The sequence below is a fragment of the Daktulosphaira vitifoliae genome, unplaced genomic scaffold (assembly GCF_025091365.1).
Source record: "Daktulosphaira vitifoliae isolate Bord-2020 unplaced genomic scaffold, ASM2509136v1 Scaffold_3, whole genome shotgun sequence".
Taxonomy (NCBI): domain Eukaryota; kingdom Metazoa; phylum Arthropoda; class Insecta; order Hemiptera; family Phylloxeridae; genus Daktulosphaira; species Daktulosphaira vitifoliae.
The window spans coordinates 29,953,654-29,977,058 of record NW_026099574.1 but is presented as its reverse complement, the minus strand read 5'-3'; the positions used below and the strand labels follow the sequence as shown (position 1 = coordinate 29,977,058).

The 23,405-nt window shown below is 25.0% G+C and overlaps 1 protein-coding gene and 1 long non-coding RNA gene across 2 annotated transcripts in view; one reads left to right on the top strand and one right to left on the bottom strand.

Moving 5' to 3' along the window:
- The window catches only part of LOC126900569 (FMRFamide receptor-like), a 46,993-nt gene that overhangs the window by 16,480 nt on the left and 7,108 nt on the right, over positions 1–23,405 (top strand). Inside the window, exons 2-3 of the mRNA XM_050676386.1 lie at positions 6,738–7,074; positions 16,540–16,910. Coding sequence (XP_050532343.1) covers positions 6,744–7,074; positions 16,540–16,910 — 702 coding nt within the window. The 5' untranslated portion in view covers positions 6,738–6,743. The remainder of the gene's footprint in view (positions 1–6,737; positions 7,075–16,539; positions 16,911–23,405) is intronic.
- LOC126900570 (uncharacterized) overlaps positions 3,685–23,405 on the bottom strand; it is a 22,705-nt gene continuing 2,984 nt past the window's right edge. Inside the window, exons 2-4 of the long non-coding RNA XR_007702881.1 lie at positions 4,665–5,069; positions 4,390–4,571; positions 3,685–4,061 (exon numbers count right to left, since the gene is read on the bottom strand). This is a non-coding gene — a long non-coding RNA (uncharacterized LOC126900570). The remainder of the gene's footprint in view (positions 4,062–4,389; positions 4,572–4,664; positions 5,070–23,405) is intronic.

The following is a 23,405-nucleotide window of genomic DNA, read 5'->3' as shown; positions in this document are numbered from 1 at the left end:
TCTTTGGAACATCGAAACAACAAAAACGATAGTCTAATGAAAATTCAATAAAAAAAACAAATTCAAACAGGTAATAGCGCTAACAGAATATGGAATTTTATACTCAGGGGTAGTGCGAGTTTAGTTTAACGGATCACAGCATTGTCTTCTCGTTCATATTGCCTATTTTCTGCTTGAATGGAATTCATGGCCTTAATAATTTACCTACAAAGGAGTATTATATTGGTTATATTTTGTGGTAAACAATAACCAACTATCGTAATTAAATGGTTACACAGTTTATTTACATCATAAAATAGCTATTATTTGAAATTAATAGGATCCCACGTAGACATGTTAAAACTGATAAACGCCTTCCATTGAAAAATAAAATTCTTTGGTGATTAAAAATGGCTATAAACAAAAGCAAAACATAAAAGCATGAGATTATGGAGATAGTATAACACCGAAACAATTTACGTTGTCAATATAATAAGGAAAAAACTTTTTTTAAGCGTTTAAGTTTTTCAATTACTATATATTTTAAAACTCAATTAACTACATTAATAACAAATTTTATTGAGTATAATAATTGGTGTCTTGTAACAAGATTCATTAAAAAATGGTTGATTTAAAAAATGTTAGTATTTTTTCATATTATAACAATTACATACAAATAAAAAACAAAACAAAAAATATATTAAGTATATTTTACTGCAAGAGTAATTTATTGTTTAATACCTTATTTCCTGTAATTACGTATAACCTGTTTTAATATTTAATTTAAATCACAGAGTCAATATATTTTTCTGAAAATTATTTTGAACGTTAAGTATAAAAAGGGTAAGTTCTTTCTAGATTTTCATTACAATGTTCATTTTACATTCAACCGCGAAAAAGAGTCGACCAGTCGAATTATGTAAAAAATATAGCTGGCGTAGTTTAACAAAATGAAGTACTTCAATAGTAGTTAATAAACTAATTAGAAATAATTACATAGATCTCTGATGTATTTTTAAACTGTAATTTTCATATAGACGGTAAATTTAACTATAATAAAATGTTGTAAATAAATTAAAATGAACATCTACTCTTTGATTATCAGCAAACTTCTAGTATACCAAGTAAATTTTTTTATAACTTATTAAGGTTTTATTTAAAAATTGTATAAGTAAAACTTCAACACTACAGAAATGTTGAAATAAGTTATTTTTGTTTCAATATTTTAGTTATATCACGTAAATTGTGCATGTGATTTAATCATATTAAAGTTAACTTATTTAATTTTTTTTTTAATTTTCTTATTTACATTAAATGATCATTGGGATGCATGATATATTTTAAAATAATTCTATTTTTAAAAGACATTTTTTCATTAGATTCCATTTGTCATTTACCGAACCTTAAAACGACTTATTTTTTAAGCTTTTTGAGTAAAAAATAATTATTATTTTCTAAAAATTAATATTACTCGCCCGTTTTTGTATTATTATTACGTTTAATTTTTCTAAAACGTTTTAATCTATATGAAATTGTATATTATTTAAGTAATAAAGTAATTTTGTAAGAAATATGAACTCGTGCCAAATTTTAACGATTTCTTAGGATAATATTTTTAAAATAATCATGACGAAGTGGCAATAATTATTGATTTATGCCATGTTAAATTACTTTCATGCGTACAAAATATAATATTTTTAACTTTAACTAAAAAAGGTCTTTTTAAAATATTTTTTACGATTTCTAAATTATTTAGAATAAGTTATTTAATCATTAGTGTTTTAATAATCAACTTAATTTTCAATATCTTTTATTTATTCATGAATCTTCCATTTTTTAATTTCCAAAGACAAAATAATGTTGAAATAATATAAAAGACAGATAATTTTCATATAACTGAATTTTGATACTCCGTCAGTTTTCATTTCTTAATTTATAAAGTAAAATACCCTACGGACACATTTAAATCAAAAAAAGAAAATGTATAATACACATGTAATGTAATAAATATTATCTCGGGACTAAAATATTAGTAGGATTCTTCCAAGCAATAAAGCATTTGTTTATAGATAATCCTATATTTTCCAAAAGGAAATAAGTACAGAGTTTTCGCAATTACTTTATGGGGCAATTAAATAATTACTATTAGCTTCGTATCACATTTAGAAATACTATGTTTTATTCGTGGCAGTATATTCTAAAAACACATTTACTGAATTCAGATGTACAATATATATATAAATAACTCATAGAATGTTATTTAAGATTTCCTTTAGAATAGACAGAATAACTTAATAACATAAAATGTCTTCGAGATTTAAATTTTTTAGTATTTGAACTGCAGTATTTACTCATATTTATGGATAGCTTATTTATAAAGTTGACATTTTGTAAATGTTATGAACTATTCTGATGTAAAATCACGTAATCCAACTTAGTACCATTTTTTAAGCTCGTTTTTATCCCTTCAATTTATCAAGAAACAATTCATTATAAGAAATTACACATGAAAGACAAACGTGAAGAGTAAACATTATTTTTATGACAATTTTTTTAACTTCTGTAAGTTCCTTTCAATGTTTACTTGATGCTGTATTAATTATCATTTTGTATTTAAATTTGTAATTTTGTAATTTTTTATGTCGGTAAAATATTGATAATATAACCGTAATAGCCATTATTATGTTTAGAGCTTAAAGAATTACTTCCGCGGGTAAGTAAAATAATAAGAACTTGTATTTTTCTAAATATTTTTTCCGGGATATGTAAAGAGTGAGACCATATTATATTGTTTTTCGAAGAAGTGTCATCTTGTATAATATATTTAAAAAATACATGTCCTTTAGTTGTCAATTATATTTTGAAGGCTCTATTTACCTCTAATATACACAAATTTTGTGTAATATACACTAAAAATTACATTTTTATTAAATAAAATAAGTCAAAGATATCTACTAAGCGACGGATCGGCTTGTGATTCGAAAAAAAAAACAAGTTTTTCAAAGTATCTTGGGAATTTATGATGAAAGGACTAACATTTTTTTATATATTAATTTTTACAAAACTTTTCAAGAGTTTTAATAGTATTAAACAAAAAGTTCTGATTTTATAATCATGTTTTATTTAAATATTATTCATAATAGCCATCTTTTTTTTTTTTTATAAAGAAACTTTTTCTAATTCTGACATATCTTCTTTCCTATCAAGGAAGATATTCAACAATACGTTTGAATTTTTACAGAGAACTTTAACTCATTAATATGTGATTTTAGGGTATGTAATTAAAATAAAATTAATTCAATTGTAATAGTTTTATTTTATTAATCACCGTTGAAAAATAAAGTTAACTTATTACTTTGTTATGATAAAACCTAACCAATTATTAAATCATCCAACTTACTCAAATATAGCTAATTTATCACTTTTTTAAATTAAGTCTTTTTACATAAATAAATTTGTTAGCCGGCGAGTTAAACAATAATGAAAGATGTAATACATAAAAATATAAATATATTTTTTTACGGAGAGATTCCTACTTTACCGATTGAATTCAGACAAAATATAACTTGATCCTCTATTCCATACATTTTTAGACAAATATATTTAATTAAAATAGTTCATAATTGAACTAAAATAATCTTTTTTTACTTTAAAAGTTTTGCTTGTAAAATATTTTTATTAAATTTTATTTATTATGAACTTTCTATGATCTCTTTTTCAATTTCACAATTGTAGCTACTGAAGTATTATACATATGACTCTTCAAAGGTCAACATTTAATGTAAATAATTAATAATAATACATCTAAAAGCATTCAATTATATGATAAATGGTATGTATACATAAATGTTTAGGGATATTAAACATTGTTGTCGGTTGAAAATTCTTCATGTTTAATACAAATATCAGGTGTATCAATAGATGTAGTTGACAACGGCTGACATTGTGATTCTATTCTACTTTAAATTCCTTCGAGGGTTTGTAACAACGAAAATAGATAATGTAAGTGCACAAAATGAGATACGTTATTATTATAGGACTATCCTCCATTTGTATTCCATGAAAATCATGTAAACCTTCATCTAAAAAATAACGGAAAAAAATTAGAATAATGAATAAATGGTACTTAGTAATAGGATATTTTTAGTTTGTATGTCTCTTAATAGTAAACTTGATTTCTTCGTACCTAATTCATAGTTTATTAGTACAAGAAATAAAGTGATGAGTGTGTATATCACTTAATGTGCAATTGTCCTTGCATAAGTATTTTTGTATCTTTTCACTACCAAATCATAAATAAATAAACGACTTTATAAAGAATATTGTAGTGCATAAATGATATTATGTTGGTGTTGATATAATGACAATCTTAAGGTGAGTTATTTTCATAAAGAATTAATAAGTCTTTACCCTAAATGGTATCTGCAGTATCACCTTGTATGCAAATTTTCTTTAGTTTGTTCTCTTACTTGTAAAGATAGTACATGTAATAAGTCACAACTGCTAAATTATGATGTAAAATATTCATAAAATCAGTTTCTTTGAATTTGTATATATAGTAAATGCTTTGTTCCATTCTTTAGATCTATACACTGTGAGATAATTATATATAGGTTATCATAACACTCCTACTCTAATTAAATATTACACGGTAGTATAAGACTCGTAATATTATTCATCATTACTTTTGAAAGCTATTTCTTCCACATAAACGAGACAAAAGACTCATCATTATATAAAAAGTCAACTATAATGCTGTTTAATTGCTACGCTCTTTTTGACAGTTGGCAATGACAATTATTTACAAATCTACCTGTATCACAGAACACGACAATTTCTAAAAGTGAAAAATTAAAATTATACTTAATCTAGTAACTTCAATAGTGATACTTATTATGTTACTAAAGTGCTATATTCGAGCGTCCTCGAATATATCTATACATATATAATTCAACTCTCAAATAAGTATAAAATAATATGCGACAATAATAACAATATGCCTCGTTGAATGTTCCATAACCCTCCGTTCATAAATAATATTCTAATGAAGTATCCTGTGCATTGGTACAAGTCCTATTGTCCTGAGGTATCTAAACATTTAAAAGTAATTTAAAACATATGCACAGCTGTGAAATTACTTTGGTCAATACTACAATTGTGAATTAATAAGCATACATTAGAAACAATAAAGGGTCTGAATAAATATTGTTTCTACTAACTTAAAAATAAAATTTGTATTTTAAACTCGCAAATTTAAAATTTAGCAAATATAAACAGTTTGCACAAGCTCACAAAAAAAGGATTTCAAAATATTATTCTAAATAAAAATATTTGTAGTTAATTTTTATTTTTTGTTATCAATTGCCGAGTAACAATACTGTAAGAACAATATAAAAAAAAATTACCTTTAAAATACAATAGTTGAGTAGTATTACGTAAGAATTCGAACAAAAATAATATGATTTAATAACTATAAATTAAGTTATATACCTTGAGATAATCATGCAATAATATAAATATACAAGGCTTAAAGTGAAGGGATATAAGAGAGTCAATTTCTATATCTCTAAAAGTACTGAAAATATTTCATCTTAAAGAAAATTTCGTAAAAGACCACTAAACCTTTTGGTCAAAATTGATAAAAGAATATTTTTTTTTTTTAATTGACTTTGTGTAATATTATGCAACAGTGATAGCAGCTGTCAATTTTTCAAAACATTTACCTTATTTCAACTTATTAACCATTATAATATAAGCATATATAAATAGTTATCATTCATCATGTATAGGATTAAGGTAAATTTATCATAATAATGTTTATTTATTCATTAATATACTATATTAAAATACAAATGTATATAATACATTGTTTTTTTTATGGATAGTTTTTTTTTAAATTTCAAATGTTAACAGAAGTAATATCTTAGAAATGGAAATTTTCAACTAGATTACATTTAGAAAATCTATAGTAAAACATTTTAATAGTTAAAAAATAATAATAAAATAAAATCTATACGAATAATGATTACATAAAGTAATAAACCCGTTTAAACATTTCTTTTAGCCTACAAATGCATACTATGAAAAAACCAAACATTTTTCTCGAATTAATCTATCCTTTGAACCCCAAAAGCAACTACAGAATTACGGATATTTCCTAATGTTTGTTCAAACTCTAAATTTCTAAGAGTTTCTCTAAATTTATTTGTTTAAATAATTATAATTTTTTGAAAGATAAAATGATACACATTCATTGCCGTGACTTAAAACTAAATGTTTATTGTTTAAATAATAGTAAATGTTTTCTATTGCCTAAATTAATAGCAATAACAATAACAGTTTTTTTCCAAACTCTATAAAAAGGAAATGATTTAATTAATAAAGTGCACGTATGAACTTATTCAAAAATTTTGAACATGTAATTATAGAAAATATTTGAATTTACATTTATCAACAAATATTGTTAAATCATTAATGAATTATGATTGGTTATTGATGGATAAATAGGTATAAATTTAAGATTATTGTATGATAAATATTAAATAGTATAATTACTGTAAATTAATTTAGCGAACGCATTATTTTTATTAAATTTAATAAAATTAATGTATTTTACTTTTTTTTAATGCCACTTTTTCCTGAACAAATATTCGAATAATGACATTTAAACAATATTTGGTTGAATAATTCATAGTGTTTTCATGAATAACTTGCGGTTAACGAATAAAACAATTTTAATTTGTTTAATATTTCTATAGGTGTCAATGACCATGGAGAACTGTGCGGAACTATTAGATCAAACTCAGAAGTATTGTTACTTCCGAAAGGATGTACATTTTTGGGCCCAACAGGCGTTACTTCCGGCAGTAGTCGCCATAGGATTGGTGGGCAATATGCTGTCTGTGGTTGTGCTGACAAGAGAGCCAATGAAAAGCTCAACCAGCACGTACCTGACAGCTTTGGCTGTTTCCGATCTGTTCTACCTTCTCTTTGTGTTTACCATATCGTTTGAAAACTACTCTTGGATAGTAGATGCTGACTATTACATCTACTGGAAGTGGTATCCGTACGGTCTGTGGTTAACAGATGCTGCTAGTAAGTATAGACTAAAATATAAACTAGAAAAGCAATTTTTCAAACAAACAACGTTGTTGACACGAAAGAAAAATAAAAGTAAAATATTTTAGTTTTTATTAAGTAAAATTTGAAAGTAACTGATGTTGCACGTGCCTACGCAAACGCCAGAAGTATACATAATATAGAATTATGAAGTATCTTGGGTGATATGCAGGCTGAAGGAGGGGTGATTTTGACGCATTGTTTAATTTAGCAAAAAATCGAATGTCGGTCGTGTTGAAAAGTTTACTGTGTCGAAAAGTTCATAAGCTCATTATTTTCTGTCACGAATGTACACAGTTGCAGCACATTGACACTCACAGACTCGATTGGACACGAGAAGTCTGAGCGAGATAGAGTGACTTTGAACGGATAAAATTCTACAAAGACCAGAAGCCAAACGGTCTGATGGAAAAGGAAAATCATTTGCCTTCGGTCACTACACACAACACGTCCTATGTGCATGCTAAACTGGAAAAAAATATTCATAGCTTATGTAGTTTGTCAAAGCGCTTAATCAGCACATTCATTGACGGTTATACCGAATAACAGCATACTCCAACAAAATTTGACTATCCGATTTTTTATGTTGTAATTTAAAAAAGGGAATAAACTACCCCACAACACTTAAATCAAAAACAGAATGCTTGCAGATAGTTAGGGTAATTTATCTAAAAAGATTTTGTAATAGGATTAGAATCGAAAAACACACTGCTCGCTATTTCAATAAAACGCCAGCGATTGACAATAGTGTTAAAGCAGGAAAAGGGTTTTTACACTTTCGAATTTGTATAGATTCTATTATAAATTTAGTTAATAAATTTATTAGAAATATATTTATAAATAACTTCTGTAGACTTATAACGATAGGTTATATTTCACCTTTTATATCCTTATGTAATCATCTTTGTGCTACCAAAAAGAAGATAGCAAATACATTCTTACACGCAATATGTTGTTTTTAAAAGCGATTTTAAAACGAATTATATTTGTAATGAAAGGAAAATAGTGAATGTATGTATATGTACATATACATATTATGGAACTTGTTAAGTGCTTTTTCTGGACTAAATGTTTTGCACAATTGCACAAATTGCAATAGAAATATATGTGATAATAAAAAACGACTAGCTCAATAGACACCATGTTGTATAAATGGGTAAATAGTATTGCACCAAATTACTATCTTCTAATTGATGTCATGTGTTACGATAATAATACACAACAGAGAACAAATATCGCACGTTTATTCCTATAAAATTAGTACTTGAAATATATGCTTACGAATTTCACATGTTTTATCTTTCATACATGATTATATTTTGTGTAAAAAATAAGAATACAGTTGAGTGCCTATGTAATTAAAAAAACTGTAATTTCTGCAAAAAAAAGTTTAATAATATAATCGGGTTTTGGAATGAATCCATTCATACGAATTCATTCACTTTTAAAAGCTTTTATTAATTTAATGAATTCGTGAGTACATTTAATTTTTACAGTATGATTTATAAATATAAATTTATTCATTTTTATAAAAATGTGAATTTAAATTGAATTCGTTTTCGAATTCATCGAATGGTCATACAAAATAGATTGTTTTCAATTTTAATATAAATTAAAAATTTATATTATTTTCATACACCAAATAACTTTCAAGGTAATTAATTTATTATTAGTCATAATGATGAAGTAAGTTATATCGTAATTAATAGAGTAGTCTATGATTCATAAACCAGTCTCTTACTTAAAAAATAAGTCACGCTAAGATTTCTTTCTTTTTAATAATATACATTGTTTTAATAATCATTTATTATAAATTTATGCATTATAAAGGTACCAACTTTTCTGTTTTAACTGCAACATACTAGATATCTCTAATAAAATAATGAGTGATAAATTAATGAGAAATCTAGACTATTATTAACATCATTTGTAATACATCTGATGTATGATAAGTTAATTTAGATCTTTTATTAATTTTATTTTGATTAATTTAAACCATTTATTTTAATAAATTTTAGATTATGATAATCACTAAACTATTATAACTTGGTGAATATCATATTCTATGTATAATACATATTATTCCTGGACACTTTTTCTTAAAAGATAAGCTTTTACAAGATGATGTATTGTTTATACTATGACATTTTATGATTAATATGTAATAATAAAAAAAAAAAAACTTTTAACCATGATATTCAATAAACTAGTTGTTTAACTATGACTCCCGTAATATTTTTAAAAATATAAAATATAATTTTTTTTTTTTCAAAGTAATAAGACTCTAAGTTCTATAATTTTCAAAAAAATTTTTTAACGTTTTTGTGTTAAAAGTTATTAATTCTGTAATATAAAAACTGGAGCGTGGATCTGTTTATTTTATCTCTAAGCATTAATGAACGACACTACATCTCTTACCTTGTTATAAAAATGCTAATATATTTTACAATCTAGTTCAAAAGATGTTATTAAACAGTTTTTAACTAGATCATTTTCTAATTTGTAAGTTATTACAAATATATATTTTATATAAAATATATGTTTCCATTTAAGATAATTAAGTTTATAAAACTATTAAAGGAGAAAGAGAGGATGAGAACAATGAATTGCTTGCTGAAAATTATAGAACATAGGATACTATTCACTTATATTAATTTTAAAGATATTGGGAGAGTCATAGTTAATCAATCTCTCTGTATATCATAATAAATATAGCTATGAATTCGACAAAACGTTACAAGTTATTTAATTGCACATAGAAATCATGATTTATACATTTTATTGCTACCTAATTAAGTCAATAGTTTTAATAATTAAATTAAATTAAATTGTCTTCCGAGAAACAAAAAATAGTTTCAAAAGTAATGTGAATAGTTAACATCACAAGAAGCAAATTTTTTAATACATAAGGACTGTCGTTCAAAATATCAAAATCTCTAAGTGTCAGATAAAATTATGTTAAGTTTAGTTCAAATACATTTCTAAATATTTGATTAAAAAGTTATATATTTTTTATTCACATTAACATTGTTATTTGTAATTATTATAATGATTTGATGTAGATATTTAAGTTATTACATTAATACTCAGCAACATGTCCTCATTTTGTATAGTTAAAAAATCAATTTGAACAGAGTATTTAGTTTTATTCGATTGAATGTGTTTGACATTCACTATAATAAACTCATTTAAAAAAAAAAATTATAAAGCCAAAATATTTTAATTTTTAATATTATTATAATTATTTGCGAAGTGAATGATTAATATGCAGACCAGAGTTTAGTAAGTTTGTCAATCCATGTGTTGAGTAATTATAATATACGTACATCATACTTTTGTGAGTAATTCATGTGTCACCGTGTGTATCATTCCGATTAAATTCATTTAGATTTCTGCACTAACTTAAAATTCTGTTTACAGTTTTTGTTATGCACATGTTAAAAAGCACGACACGGACCGATGAACACGTGTAAAAATAAAACATGATATATTTTTGAATACGACGTTAAAACATTTTAATTACAACTTGACGTAATTAAGTTCAACATTTTCAACTTCAGTATTAAGAACTAACTAATGGGCGTCTAACATTTAGTCATTTAGTCATTTAAAATTTACATAATTTCGTCACTAACTTAACGAAAATTAAATATATTTAGGTATATAAACTTACAAATATGATACAAGTATGATGATGAGGGTATTTAGAAGAACTTAGACCACCAAAATTCTATATATCTATGTATTTAATTATAAAAACAAAACATTTTAGGAAAGGAGAATCAAAGTTAAATAAAAAGTCCATTTAAAAATGTTGTTTAAAATACGCTTATAAGTGTAATTTAAAATATTTTTATTTTAATTTAAATACATAAATAATTTTAGGTATTGTTTTAAAATTATTTCAAATATCATATATGTAGATATTTAAGTTAACGGAGATAATTTACCTCGTGATTATTATTTTTTACTATCATTATTTTCATAATGTATGACATTTTTCGACATCAAACCATAGGAAACTTAAAACCCATAAAGAATATTTCTTTTTTTTACTATTTATTAATACTCTTTATTTTTACAGGACTTGAATCAATATAATTTATTTTTTACAATATGGTATTTAAAATGTTAACAATATTATTAAATTATACGTTTTAAATAATTAAAACGTTTTAGATTTATGTTACATTTGCAATATAAAAACGTTATTGATAATTTTTATTACCTTATGAGGAATTAATCCGTCATTGCTTATGTATGAAAATTTCCCTCACTTAGTGTTTATATTGAGAAACACTGACTTGCTCGTAGTTATATTTTCTCCAAATTTATTATATCTTATAATTTATAAAAAAATCATCAATATATTTTCTTTATCTACTTAGTTTAATATAATTTCGTTTAAAGTTATGTGTTGATTGTCAGTATCAAACATTTTTCGTTAATTGTTGACATTTTTTTAACGTTTTACGGTTCTAATGGTTTTTTGGTAGTTATTATTTAATAACCATAACGTTGTAAAAACAGGTTGAAGCCCTGATTTAAAATGAAATAGAGTTTTTTTGATATTTTCCTTGATTAATTTGTTTTATTATACTTATAGTATTATTATTATATTATTATTACTTACCATAGTTGCAAATGAAAAACTCAAAAACAAAGTTTGGCATAGTATTATTATTCTGTACTATTGTTGTTTGTAGTCAAATATAATGATCATAGAATAAAATAGTAGTCTATATAATGTACAACAATATAGATTCTTTATAAACCCTCTAGGGGAGAGTTTGAGTGTACAAATGCATACTCGCACTTTACAACCAGAGTTGTACTCAATTATTGTATTTACATAACGTATCGCACGTGAGTATCATAGATATTACTAGATTGAACTTTTTATGAAATTGAAAGAAACGTCTCGTGGCATAAAAAGTAGAAAAACACATTTTGTCTGCTAAATTAGATTTTGAAGAACGTGATCCGTCGTATCATTGCTTAGCAACTCTTTAAATAGTTCTTAGTTGTAAGTAATTATTTATCAGAAAAGTTGAGGATACACGTCAATTTTCCTTATTCTATGATGGGCAGTCCTCAACAGCTTATTGACAAGATATCTTAGTATCTATTGTTTTTCTCAAATTACATATTTTAGTTTATATTATTTTAACTTCTCGTTATTCCTCGGCGATCATTTTCAACTGGTAAACAATCACTTTATCAATATATTCAATTACTCGATAGCAAATTTGTATCTAGCCGTTATATATAAGAAAGGTTCTAATAGATAATTTCAAATTTAGAAGTTTACTTGAACCATGATAGTGGAAACTGGCCGGAAAATAAGATTAAACGTTTGAAAATGATTTTATCATCCTCTACCTGTAGAAGATTTTATTAGTTGAAATATTTGGATGGATTTTAGCTTTGAAGCGATTAATTTGTTCGCCCGATTATACTCATTCAATAAAGCGACAATAATTTTAGTCGAAAAGTCTTTCTTTAACATTGCTCTTGTTTATAATATTATAAAACTGCAAGAGTCGATTAGTTTCAAAGGTATTAATGAGTTTGAGCGCAAGAAAATAGTTGTAAAATGCCATTTATATACATACCAATTTCCATAGCAATTATCACAGTAATGTAAAAGTTATAAGGATATACAACGTACGAATTTTAAGAGAAATACTCTTGAACAGATGCTATTTAAATCTACGAACACTGACGAATAATCGAAGGGTTCGAATGAGTATTTCGTTTCATCTCTCGTTCAAGGAGAAGCTCTAAAATGTGCATTTTTATAGCGAATGCGTTTAACACAGCTGGCCATAGTGCAAAATTTCGTATTAAATCCCAAAAGACTAGATAAAGGTTAATGCCATTTTTGGCGACTGTACCTACGTGTTTGTTTTTAATCGTATTCTCAAGAGCACAATTGATATAGGGGATCACTGTACTAACCTTTTATGTTTCATAAAATCATTGCAACGATAATCCAAGTTGATTATAATTTTACGTGCCTTTTTAACTAAAACAAAGTTCTTCAAAGATTATTATGGCGTTTTATTCCGTTTATGCACAAAAGCATTGCATTATTATGTTTAAAATAGCTTATTCATGTTTTTGCACATCATATATTCTTTGAAATATCATTTGTAATAATCCGCACAATGTTTACTAATTATACACAACACGTAGAATGAGTGCCACAAAAACAAGGTATGCAGGACGTGAAAGGCACACGAGTCCTGTCCCCAACTCGGTAGTTGCGGCACTGAGTATAGAATCGTTTTACAATAATTCAACTTAAAAATATTTCTCACAGAAAAAACCTTGTAACTAATGGCCATAGCAGTCAAAGTTGTGAATTTAATAGTAAAAAAAAAATTGTATATCTGTATGTACAGTAAGTTTTATAGTTTTTGAAGCGTTACTTAATAAATGAATTTCACATTTATTTTTTATACCAAAAATAATGTCCATCATTTTTACAGTAATTTCGTAGAACTTAAATAGTATAGTTAATAGAATAATTAAGTGCAAATATATGTATTTACAACTAACGTAACCGTATATATAAAAATTAATACAAGTTGTTATACAGTTCAAATTATTTAATTAACTACTAAAACACATTGCACATAGTTATGTTTATTCTTGCAAACATGTCGACAGTGATTGAATTATATAAATGTTGTACAGTTTATATAAAATACTAAACACATAAGAAGTTAAGTAAATGACGAAATTCAAAATACAAATAATGTGTGAACGTTTTTAATGAATGTTCAGTATTGAGAAAACGACTTTATTTTAATTTGCGTAGACTGGCAAAACGATGTACACAATTTTCATTAAACAAGATAAATATTATACAGGCGTACAAAATATATATATATATATAACACTCTCTCACGAAATCTACCAAAAATTACCAAAACATCTGGTATTTTCAGTTACAAACGTCTCTTTTCCTAATATTTTAGGGTAATCACTCCAAGAAGACGAATTACTGACTGGTATTTTACGCCAGTTGTCAAATTATATAAGCATGTCCGTTATTTCTCCAAAGAATTTGGCTGGCATATTACTGAAACTAGGTGAAAATTAAATGTTCATCTTGTAAACTTGATTTATAAAATTTCGAAAATTATATAATATTTTTTATGAAATACTTTCATTAAAATTTATTTATTTTAGTTCATTATTGTTTTAACAAGGGAAAATAAAATCTTAAGATATAATTCTCCTTTAAACTTTTAAAAGTTTAATTTTCTTGTGGTGTATTTATGATTGAAGATTACCAGGAAAAAAGAGGAAATTCTTAATACTTTTTAAATTGTGATTTTAATGAAAAAATTGTATTAAAGTATAAATGTAATTGTACAAGTAAATATCAAACTTCCTCATTTAACATAATTTAAAATTTGTATACAGAGTGTTTAGTAAGTAAGGAAACAAGTCAATTGTTACAAGCAATGAAAACAATAGAAACCTGTTACCTTACTGAACACACTGTATAATTAATAATATTTTTTCGTTTTAAAACTAAAACCACGATTCCCTCAATTCACAAGAAAAAAAACTAATCTAAATTTGATTTATTTTATACATTATAATATATTATATTGTAATACCATTTATACCATGTTAACGAATAATGTATACGTTATCTGCTCATTCATATAAATATCTGTTACTAATCATATTTTAAAGCATTTCGAATTTATGTCTTATACTTAACTAAGTAAGCCGTATAGTTATTTTTTTTTTAATTTTCACTATTGTCAACAACATTGTTTATTAACTAACAATAATTTAACTTTGGCTTATTTCGTTTTATCTCATCATTTTCTTTCGTATTAATTGAACACAATTTATGCATTTGTAGAACAATATTCAAAATTAAGTTAGGGATAGGATATCGTGCAGATAAAATTCAATATTTAATAATAACAACCATATAAGCTAAAATACGATATAGTTAAAACAATACCAGGCACAAACAATTATTATTATATTTGGCTAAATGCCAAATAAAAATATGCAAGACAATATCATTATATTTACATTTGAAAAAAAGATGAAACGTAAGAATACCCAATGTCGTTTTGCTAACCATATGTACACATATGTATCTACGTAATACTTCATTTATTATGTCTCTTGTATAGAACATCAAACAAAACTGAGCTGATTTACACAATATATTGAAATCCTGTTTATTAGGTTTCACTTTGTAGGAGGGAGCCAAATACCTATTCTCGACTATTGTTACCATAACATGTTTAGAATATATTATTACAAATCCTTGTCTCACTATTAATTAATGAAGTTAAAATTGTAATAAAGCATATTCGACACACCAGAGCTTATTAAATGTTATACCTTTTGTAGATATATTAAATATTACTGTTCATGACTTCGCAAGGCATAGAACCGTTGCAAATAAATTACTATGATAGTAAACTACAATTAAAGTAGAGTAAGCTAGCGTAAGTCCAATTCGTTATAATCGTTTTTTTATAGGGCAATCTATTAAAGACCCGTTAGATTAATTGATCAATTAAACTAGCTGGTAAAATTTATTCGAGATTAAGGAGTAGAGGATCATTGCTATGCGCTCATAAATAGCAGTGTCACTATCCTTAAACTTAATATTTTCCTTGTTACCTATATTTTCCAACAAAAGAAATAATAAATCATGTTACTACTAACAATAACTTTCATTATAGTTAATTTCTAATTTTGTTTTCAATTTTAAGCCAACACAACTGTGCGCAAAAGTTAAACAATAACACCTTAAATCATTATTTTATTTCAATTTTTATGATTTATCATTGTATAAAGTGTTTATTACAAAATAATTTTGTTTTATCAGTTAATCAATAATTGAATTAGAATTAAAAAAATTAAAAGTATAATTGAAAAATTAAATTCAGGCTTATAAATAATTTTTATCATAAATTGTTTGCTTCCTCGAATGTGTTAATCAAATTATAGGATATGTGTTTATAATATTTCATTTTCATTTTTTACTATTTGACGTTTTTCATTTGAGTACCAGTTACTATATAAAATTCTACATTTTTATTTTTTTTCCGCAACGATAAACAAAAATAACAAGTTTTAAGCTTGTAAAAAAAAAAATTCAAATAGTCAATATGAGAGTATTGTAATTATTTATTAAAAAATATACATACTGTCAAATTTATCAGGTCTGTCAGAGTACAGCAATTCACTTGGTTTACCGATATATCAGTAAATAAAAATCTTATAGGAATTCTTTAAAAAATTTGATTTTAAATGTCCTCATTAAGATAATCTGGGTCTAGCCAAAAATACCTTACAATGACTCATGATGATCATCGTCATACTTTATACTTAAGTATTTTAAGTTACTCTTGTTCTATATAAATATGACTTCAATGTTTGATACAGGTAACACTTCAGTGCTTCTGATTGTGTCATTCACGGTGGAACGTTACATAGCTGTGTGTCATCCCTTAAGAGGTCGTGTTCTGTGCACCGAATCACGGGCCAAGAGAGTCATTCTGTTCGTGGCTATATTTTGCATAGCTTGCACGGCCACTACACCCCACGAGTGGCACATATGGCTTAATCCGGATACGAATAAATTCCAAAAAAGTAGCACTGAGTTGGGTCGAAACGATACCTACAGAAAGGCGTACAATTGGTTTTGCACGGCGACTTTCATATGTGTGCCGCTGCTCGTGTTAGCCGTACTTAATTGGTTCCTAATAAATGCGGTAAATCAGAGCCGTAGGAACCGAACTCGACTCACCTGTCAGGTATGTATGAACTTAATGAAATTTTTAATATAAATTATTGTACACAATTATTTTTCAATATTTTCAAATAGCGTTTTTAAAAGAATCGTCATTTTCTAAGAAAAATTAATCGGGAAATTAAAAGTCACAGGTTTATCCGACTCTAAGACTTGCAATAATTAGACAATTCATACGAATAAAGTAATTTGCATACATCAAATACTCATTAATTATCGAATAATTATTGATAATTTGATTCACTTGAGCTATAATTTTACATTAGGGGGTTGTTCGGATTAAATAACTATTTATTTTAATATCTAGTCCCAGATGTTCGTAATCGCACTCGATATGCAATGAGTGCATACCTAAATAGATACCGTAAATTGTTAATCAATTTTAAAGCGTAAACACGTTTCAATTAAATTGGAATTCGAATATAAACGTTGTATCTAGTAAGTGACAAATGTTAATGTTTCGAATTGATGGATAAAGAGGAGGATTAATTCATTGAGGTTTGACTAAAATTAGCTTAAGTTATTTGTACAAAAAAAGAAAGCCATACGAGTATATGGCGGGAGCTAAGTTTATACATTTAAATAAACCCTTCCTCTTATATCTGGATATATTGGAACATAATCTTATCAACAAAAAGGGAAACAACAGTTTATTACTTTAGCAAATGTGAAACATCTATCTTCTTAGTAGGTAAGTATCAGATTCTGAAGTAATGTCTTGTGGCTATTTTAAGGCAGTCGACATTATGACATCAAAGTAAAAAATATTGGTAAAAGTTACCAACAAAAGATGAGTCGATTTCATTAAATGATCGTTTTAATAATTTAAATAGTATTTAAACAAATTTATTGAGTAGTGAATTGATAAATGCTTCCGGTTTACATTATGCTAAAAGAGTACAATTTATAGTATTTCTTTGAACTGATAGTGATTATCAATTTAAAAAATGATCATATTGTCCATTTTTAAAAATAGGTATACTTTTTTCTGATCGCCCCTCAATTTTAAACAGCCGTAATTCGTTGACAATCGAATAATATAAACTAATTTTTTTCTCAATTCAATAAACGAGTTTAGAGTATAAGGAATGATAGCAGAAAATCTATTTTTCGTATAAAGTAGTTCAATAAAGATCCATTGGATACAATGTTCAAAAAATTAAAAAATGATTAGCTCAAATATTTCTGAAGATATTTAATGAGGTTTAATTTATTCTCACAGCTTTTAATGATTATAATTATACTATAAAGAAAACTATAATTTTGATGTTAATTGTATTAGTTTTTATTGATTTTTTCACTTTGAATTAAAACATTAAAATCTTAAATTATGATGAACAATACTTTAACTTTAAATGCTAATAAATACTTGTCAACAATTAAAAAAATAATGAGGTTATTCCAGTAAAATAAAAATTTATTTTATGCGAAATGTTACAAAAAAAAAAATTTTAATCTTTAATATTGCAAAGTAAATATTGGCAATTAACAATACAGTAAATACACTTCCAAAATGTCCTTTTTGTTCACTTTTAAAACTTTTTTGTAAGATTTAAGGAGTAAATTTTGATGGAAAGAATATACATTTCCCTAATTTTATTTAAAACAGATTTCAATATTTAAAAATGTTTTCATTAAACTTATACCATAAAAATTATAGTATACAGGTTAAATAATACAAAATTATCAAAGTTAAAATTAATGTAAGAGTACAAGAAAGACAAAATAAAGAAAAAGATGTTGAAAATGGAAACTTTAGTAAATATAATTATACAGGAAAATTGACATTTACTGTCGTTTAAATTGAGATGTAATAATTTTTTTTTTTTAGTATAATAAAACCATGACATCATTGGCCATCTTTTTTTTTTCTCTCATAAACATTTTCAAAAATGGATTTGTTAGTTTGTTACAGAAGTTTGTCAATTACAACTAACATTAGTAGTTAAAATTTTTACATAAAAACGTTAAAACGTTAGGAAAAAACATAACTTATAAATTTAAATCTCTGACCTTAATGTAGCGAAAGCATAGAACATATATTTTTTTTATTTAATATAGTTAAATGTTTTGACGTATTTCCAATTGATTTAGTGGTTTGAATAAAATGCATTAGACTTGAATGTATTACAATAGGAACGAAAAAGGAATTACTTCTATTATGATATAACTATTGACGTACCAATTCATAACAAAAATAAAAAATCATTCTTGTTGGCTTTTATTTATATTAAAATTCGATTTATGATTTCCCTTCGTAAAGTGATTGATTAATATAATCAAGTCTTTGTAGAGTGTATGTTATAACTGTTGGTCATTTATTCTGAATAAGATTTTAAAAAGGTAATATGATATTATGAATATTCGAACTTAATCATAAAATAACTTGGATATCATTCATCATCAAAATTAAACTGTTAAGTTATTATAAGATATATATTTTATAAATTCAGTAAAGGTATTACTCTTAATAGAAAACATATTAATAAGGATTTTGACTGTTTCATTTAATTCTAAAAATAATTTATATTGTAACTTAACGTTGTCTATACATCAAGAGTACCTCAAGTAAGGGATAGATAAGGTGTTAGCTTTGCATTATGATTTATATCATCTTGTGCGTATAGCAATGTACTGATATAATAATATAATCTAAATCGATCTCTTATATTATCTGAAATCTATCAATCCTTTTAAATTTCTTGAAAAATTATTTAAAATTAATTTTTATATTAATGATATTATTATTTTTTGATGCACAATAAGTTCAAAAACTCTTAGATAATGTTTAAAAAGGGTAATTCTATACTGCTGAATATAGAAATCGGATAAAAATACAATTTTTTTTTAGTAATTTGAAAGGTTTTTCAAATATAAATTATTATTATTCAAAAAAAAATTATAAAATAAACATTAAAACTTTAACTTGGCCAAGTTAACATTATTACAATTATTTTTTTGTTTAATAAATATTTTTTACATAAAAAATTTCAATTTAAGGTAAATTGGAAGTTTTTTTTTTTTTTTGAGTTCTATTTTTGTACATATTTTTTACCTCATATAATGTATATACCTTACAATAACAAAATTTGTAACCATTATAATTTATAAAAATATTTTAAAAAAATTTTTTAAATAAATAACTAAAATTAGAATTGATTTTGTATGGAAATATTTGCATGAGACAATATGTTTGTAAGTGAAAACTAACAAAACAAAATAACACATTCAAAAATGAGTAAGTATTTACTTAAAAATAATTATATTAGTTACCTGTCATGTTTTATTATTAAAATAAAATCATACATTTTATTTACTCTTTTAAATGGTAATAGAAATTAATAATTTATATTTATAAGCTATTGAAAATATTAAGTTTATTGTAAGAAAAAATTATTCCTAAACACAGAGGTAATTTTTCAAAGTTAAATGAAAACATATTATTTTTTACTATACAATGGCGAATGATTTAAGTAAAATTTTGTCTCATTTTAAATATTAGCATTCAATGATTTAGAAAAGGTGGGGAGCTGGGTAATATTATCGACGCTCTATTTTTACCATAACGCTCAGATTAGAATTCTTCTAAATTGGCACCCTGTTCGCTAAAAACTAAATATTACAACTTAAAAAGTAATAATACAATACTATTTATCCGGCGACGGACTAATCACCTGTCCCTGGGTATCAATGGTTAAGATACCTCCTCCTTTGGGTCTATGGCCCTTAATGGGCTGATAAAGCGATAAAAAAACAATACTATTTATAGAAACAATAAAATTTTATTTTTTTAAGTCAATTCTTCATTTAATAGCTATAAAATAATAATAGGTTATCCCGTTTAGCTTTGAAATGTTGCCCCTAAAAGTGAGGAATACTTTTTTCTTAAGATAAAATTGATATTTAGAATGATTTAAAAAATTAATTAATTTTGAATCTATACATTTTTATGAAAAAATAATTGTTTAACGAAAAAATAGGGGGTAGTATTCTTAATAAATTACACTGAATATAAAGAGTCATTCATTTATCATGAATCACTTAATTAGTCGAAAAATAAAATTGATTGTCAATTTTTTATTCCGTTTTTTTAATACATGTTTTTCTTTTTATAATATATTCCTTAATCCTTATAAAAGTATCAACTTTATTTTTTCAAATGATAACATACTAAATTAACCAGCTTATTTAATAGATAATTATCCAATGAAATAAGCTAGTTTAGAATGTATGATACATTTAAAAAGTTAAAGTTGACACCCTTATAAGGTACAAGGGATGGACATGAAAATAATTTATTATTGATAAATTGAAAAAAGTATGTACCTAAAAGAAACAAAAAAAAGTCCTCAATGTTATTTTTACTTTTCAACTAATTAAGTGTTTCTTTTATAGTGATATGATCTTAATATTTAGAATCATTTGTACAAAATAACGGTGGTATTGACTAGGATACGAGATATAAGATTAAGTACTGATGTTTTATGCGATAAAAGAATCTAATGAGGTTTAAAAATAAGTTTTATAAGACTTTAGTGAGACCAACTATGTTATATGCACCACAGTGTTAAGTGATTGACAAAAATGTAGAGCAGAGAATGAGAATGCTTAATGGATAAGTGGAGTGACGAGAGAAGATAAAATAAGGATTAATATATAAGAGGAATTATAGGAATAACATCAATTTTGGATAAGATGAGAAAAAATAAGCTTAGGATGGTTGGTCATGTTATAAAGAGAGAAAAATCTGAAGTGACAAGAACGGCTATGAAAATGAATGTTGAAGGAAAAAGATGAAGACTGAAAAAGAGGAGGTCGGATATAAATGGAAGTGATATAAGGATTTTTGATGTGTATGTAGATGATGTAATGCCTCATGTAGAGATTTAAGATATAGATGGCCGACTACAAGTAGATGAATAGAGGCGAGGAAAAAGAAGATTAATTAAGTTGTTCATAATAAATGAATCAACATGTATATTTATATATATATTTATTAATATTATCATTGAAAAAGATAGTGTATATAATAATGATAAAATACTAAATACATAATTTAAATATAAAAAATATTAACTAGTATGACTTTTATCAAACTATATAAATATTTATTAACCAATCATAACAAAAAACATTTTTGATCGCAGTACGCAAAAAAATTATTTTGAATATTATGTGTATATTCGTTAAGTTGAAAATACAATGTTTAGTGTAAAGCGAATTACTTATAAAGGGACGAATAGTTAGTTGAATATTTTACTTTGATCAGAAGGCCCTAAATAAATTGACCAATTAATGACTAGAAGCTTAAAGCTAATGATTATTTGATTTATCCGAAAGATATAAATTGTTAAACTAATAAACAGTACATAACAAAAACATACTAAATATATGAAGAAACAAACATGATTACTGAAATTCTAAACATGAATACAAAAAACAATGTAAAAAAACAAATAGATATTAACACTATTATTATAAAATAATATACTGAGGAAGTCTAATCTAAAGTTTAATTTATGGACGTATTTGATACACATTTTTTATATGGACATATCTAATAATGTGTTACACATATAAGTAAAAATCAGTGAACAAATTTTATAGGAGTTATTTATTTAACACTATTTAAACTAAGTAGTACAAAAGCTCGTTCGAAATTTTCTATCGTAAACCAACCACGATAATCTAATAGAAAGTTCAAAGTATTTTAACAACTGGAATGTTTTGAAAGAGAAAAGGACTAACATAAAATTACCCTAAAAAAAGCCGTTCCCTTAAAACATTGTACCGTATATTGTACAATTTAAACGCCTTGATATCAATTATTTATGACTTCGAAATCAATTTAGAAAAACAATCTTTTTTTAGTGCAAATTTAATATATTTATAATATTGACATATTATAAAATTTATATATATATATTATTATATAATTTATATATTAAAATATAATAAACCACCATATAATATTAAGTAATATAAATAAATCAATTCACGCACCTCACGTATAAATTTCAAGTCCTTTTTTAATCAGAACTGGTCTTTTACACCAATACAGAACCCAACCCCACGCGGATTAGTGACATTAGAAAATAATCAAATATAATAAATATAATTGTAAGAATGCTGACAAAACACTGGTCAATGAGTAAATTGTCAAATCGCTTTGTACACAGTGTTCAGTAAGTAAAAAAAAAACCCAGCACAGGGGGGTCGCGGCACAGTGGTGACGTGGCATAGTTGGATCAAGTATAATGATATCTGACAGTGATTAAAATCACTATAAAAAAAAAACGCTTCGATGCAAATCTTTAGATAGTGTTTAATTTTAAAAAATTGGTGGATTATTCCAAAAGCTTCATAAACTGCTAGTTCCTTATTAATATCCTGATTAAGATAAAGTATGTCGAATGAAAAAGGGATTATTAAAAAATAGTATTTCCCATAAAAAAATTATATTGATCAATACACTTTTCAATAAGTTATAGCATTATAA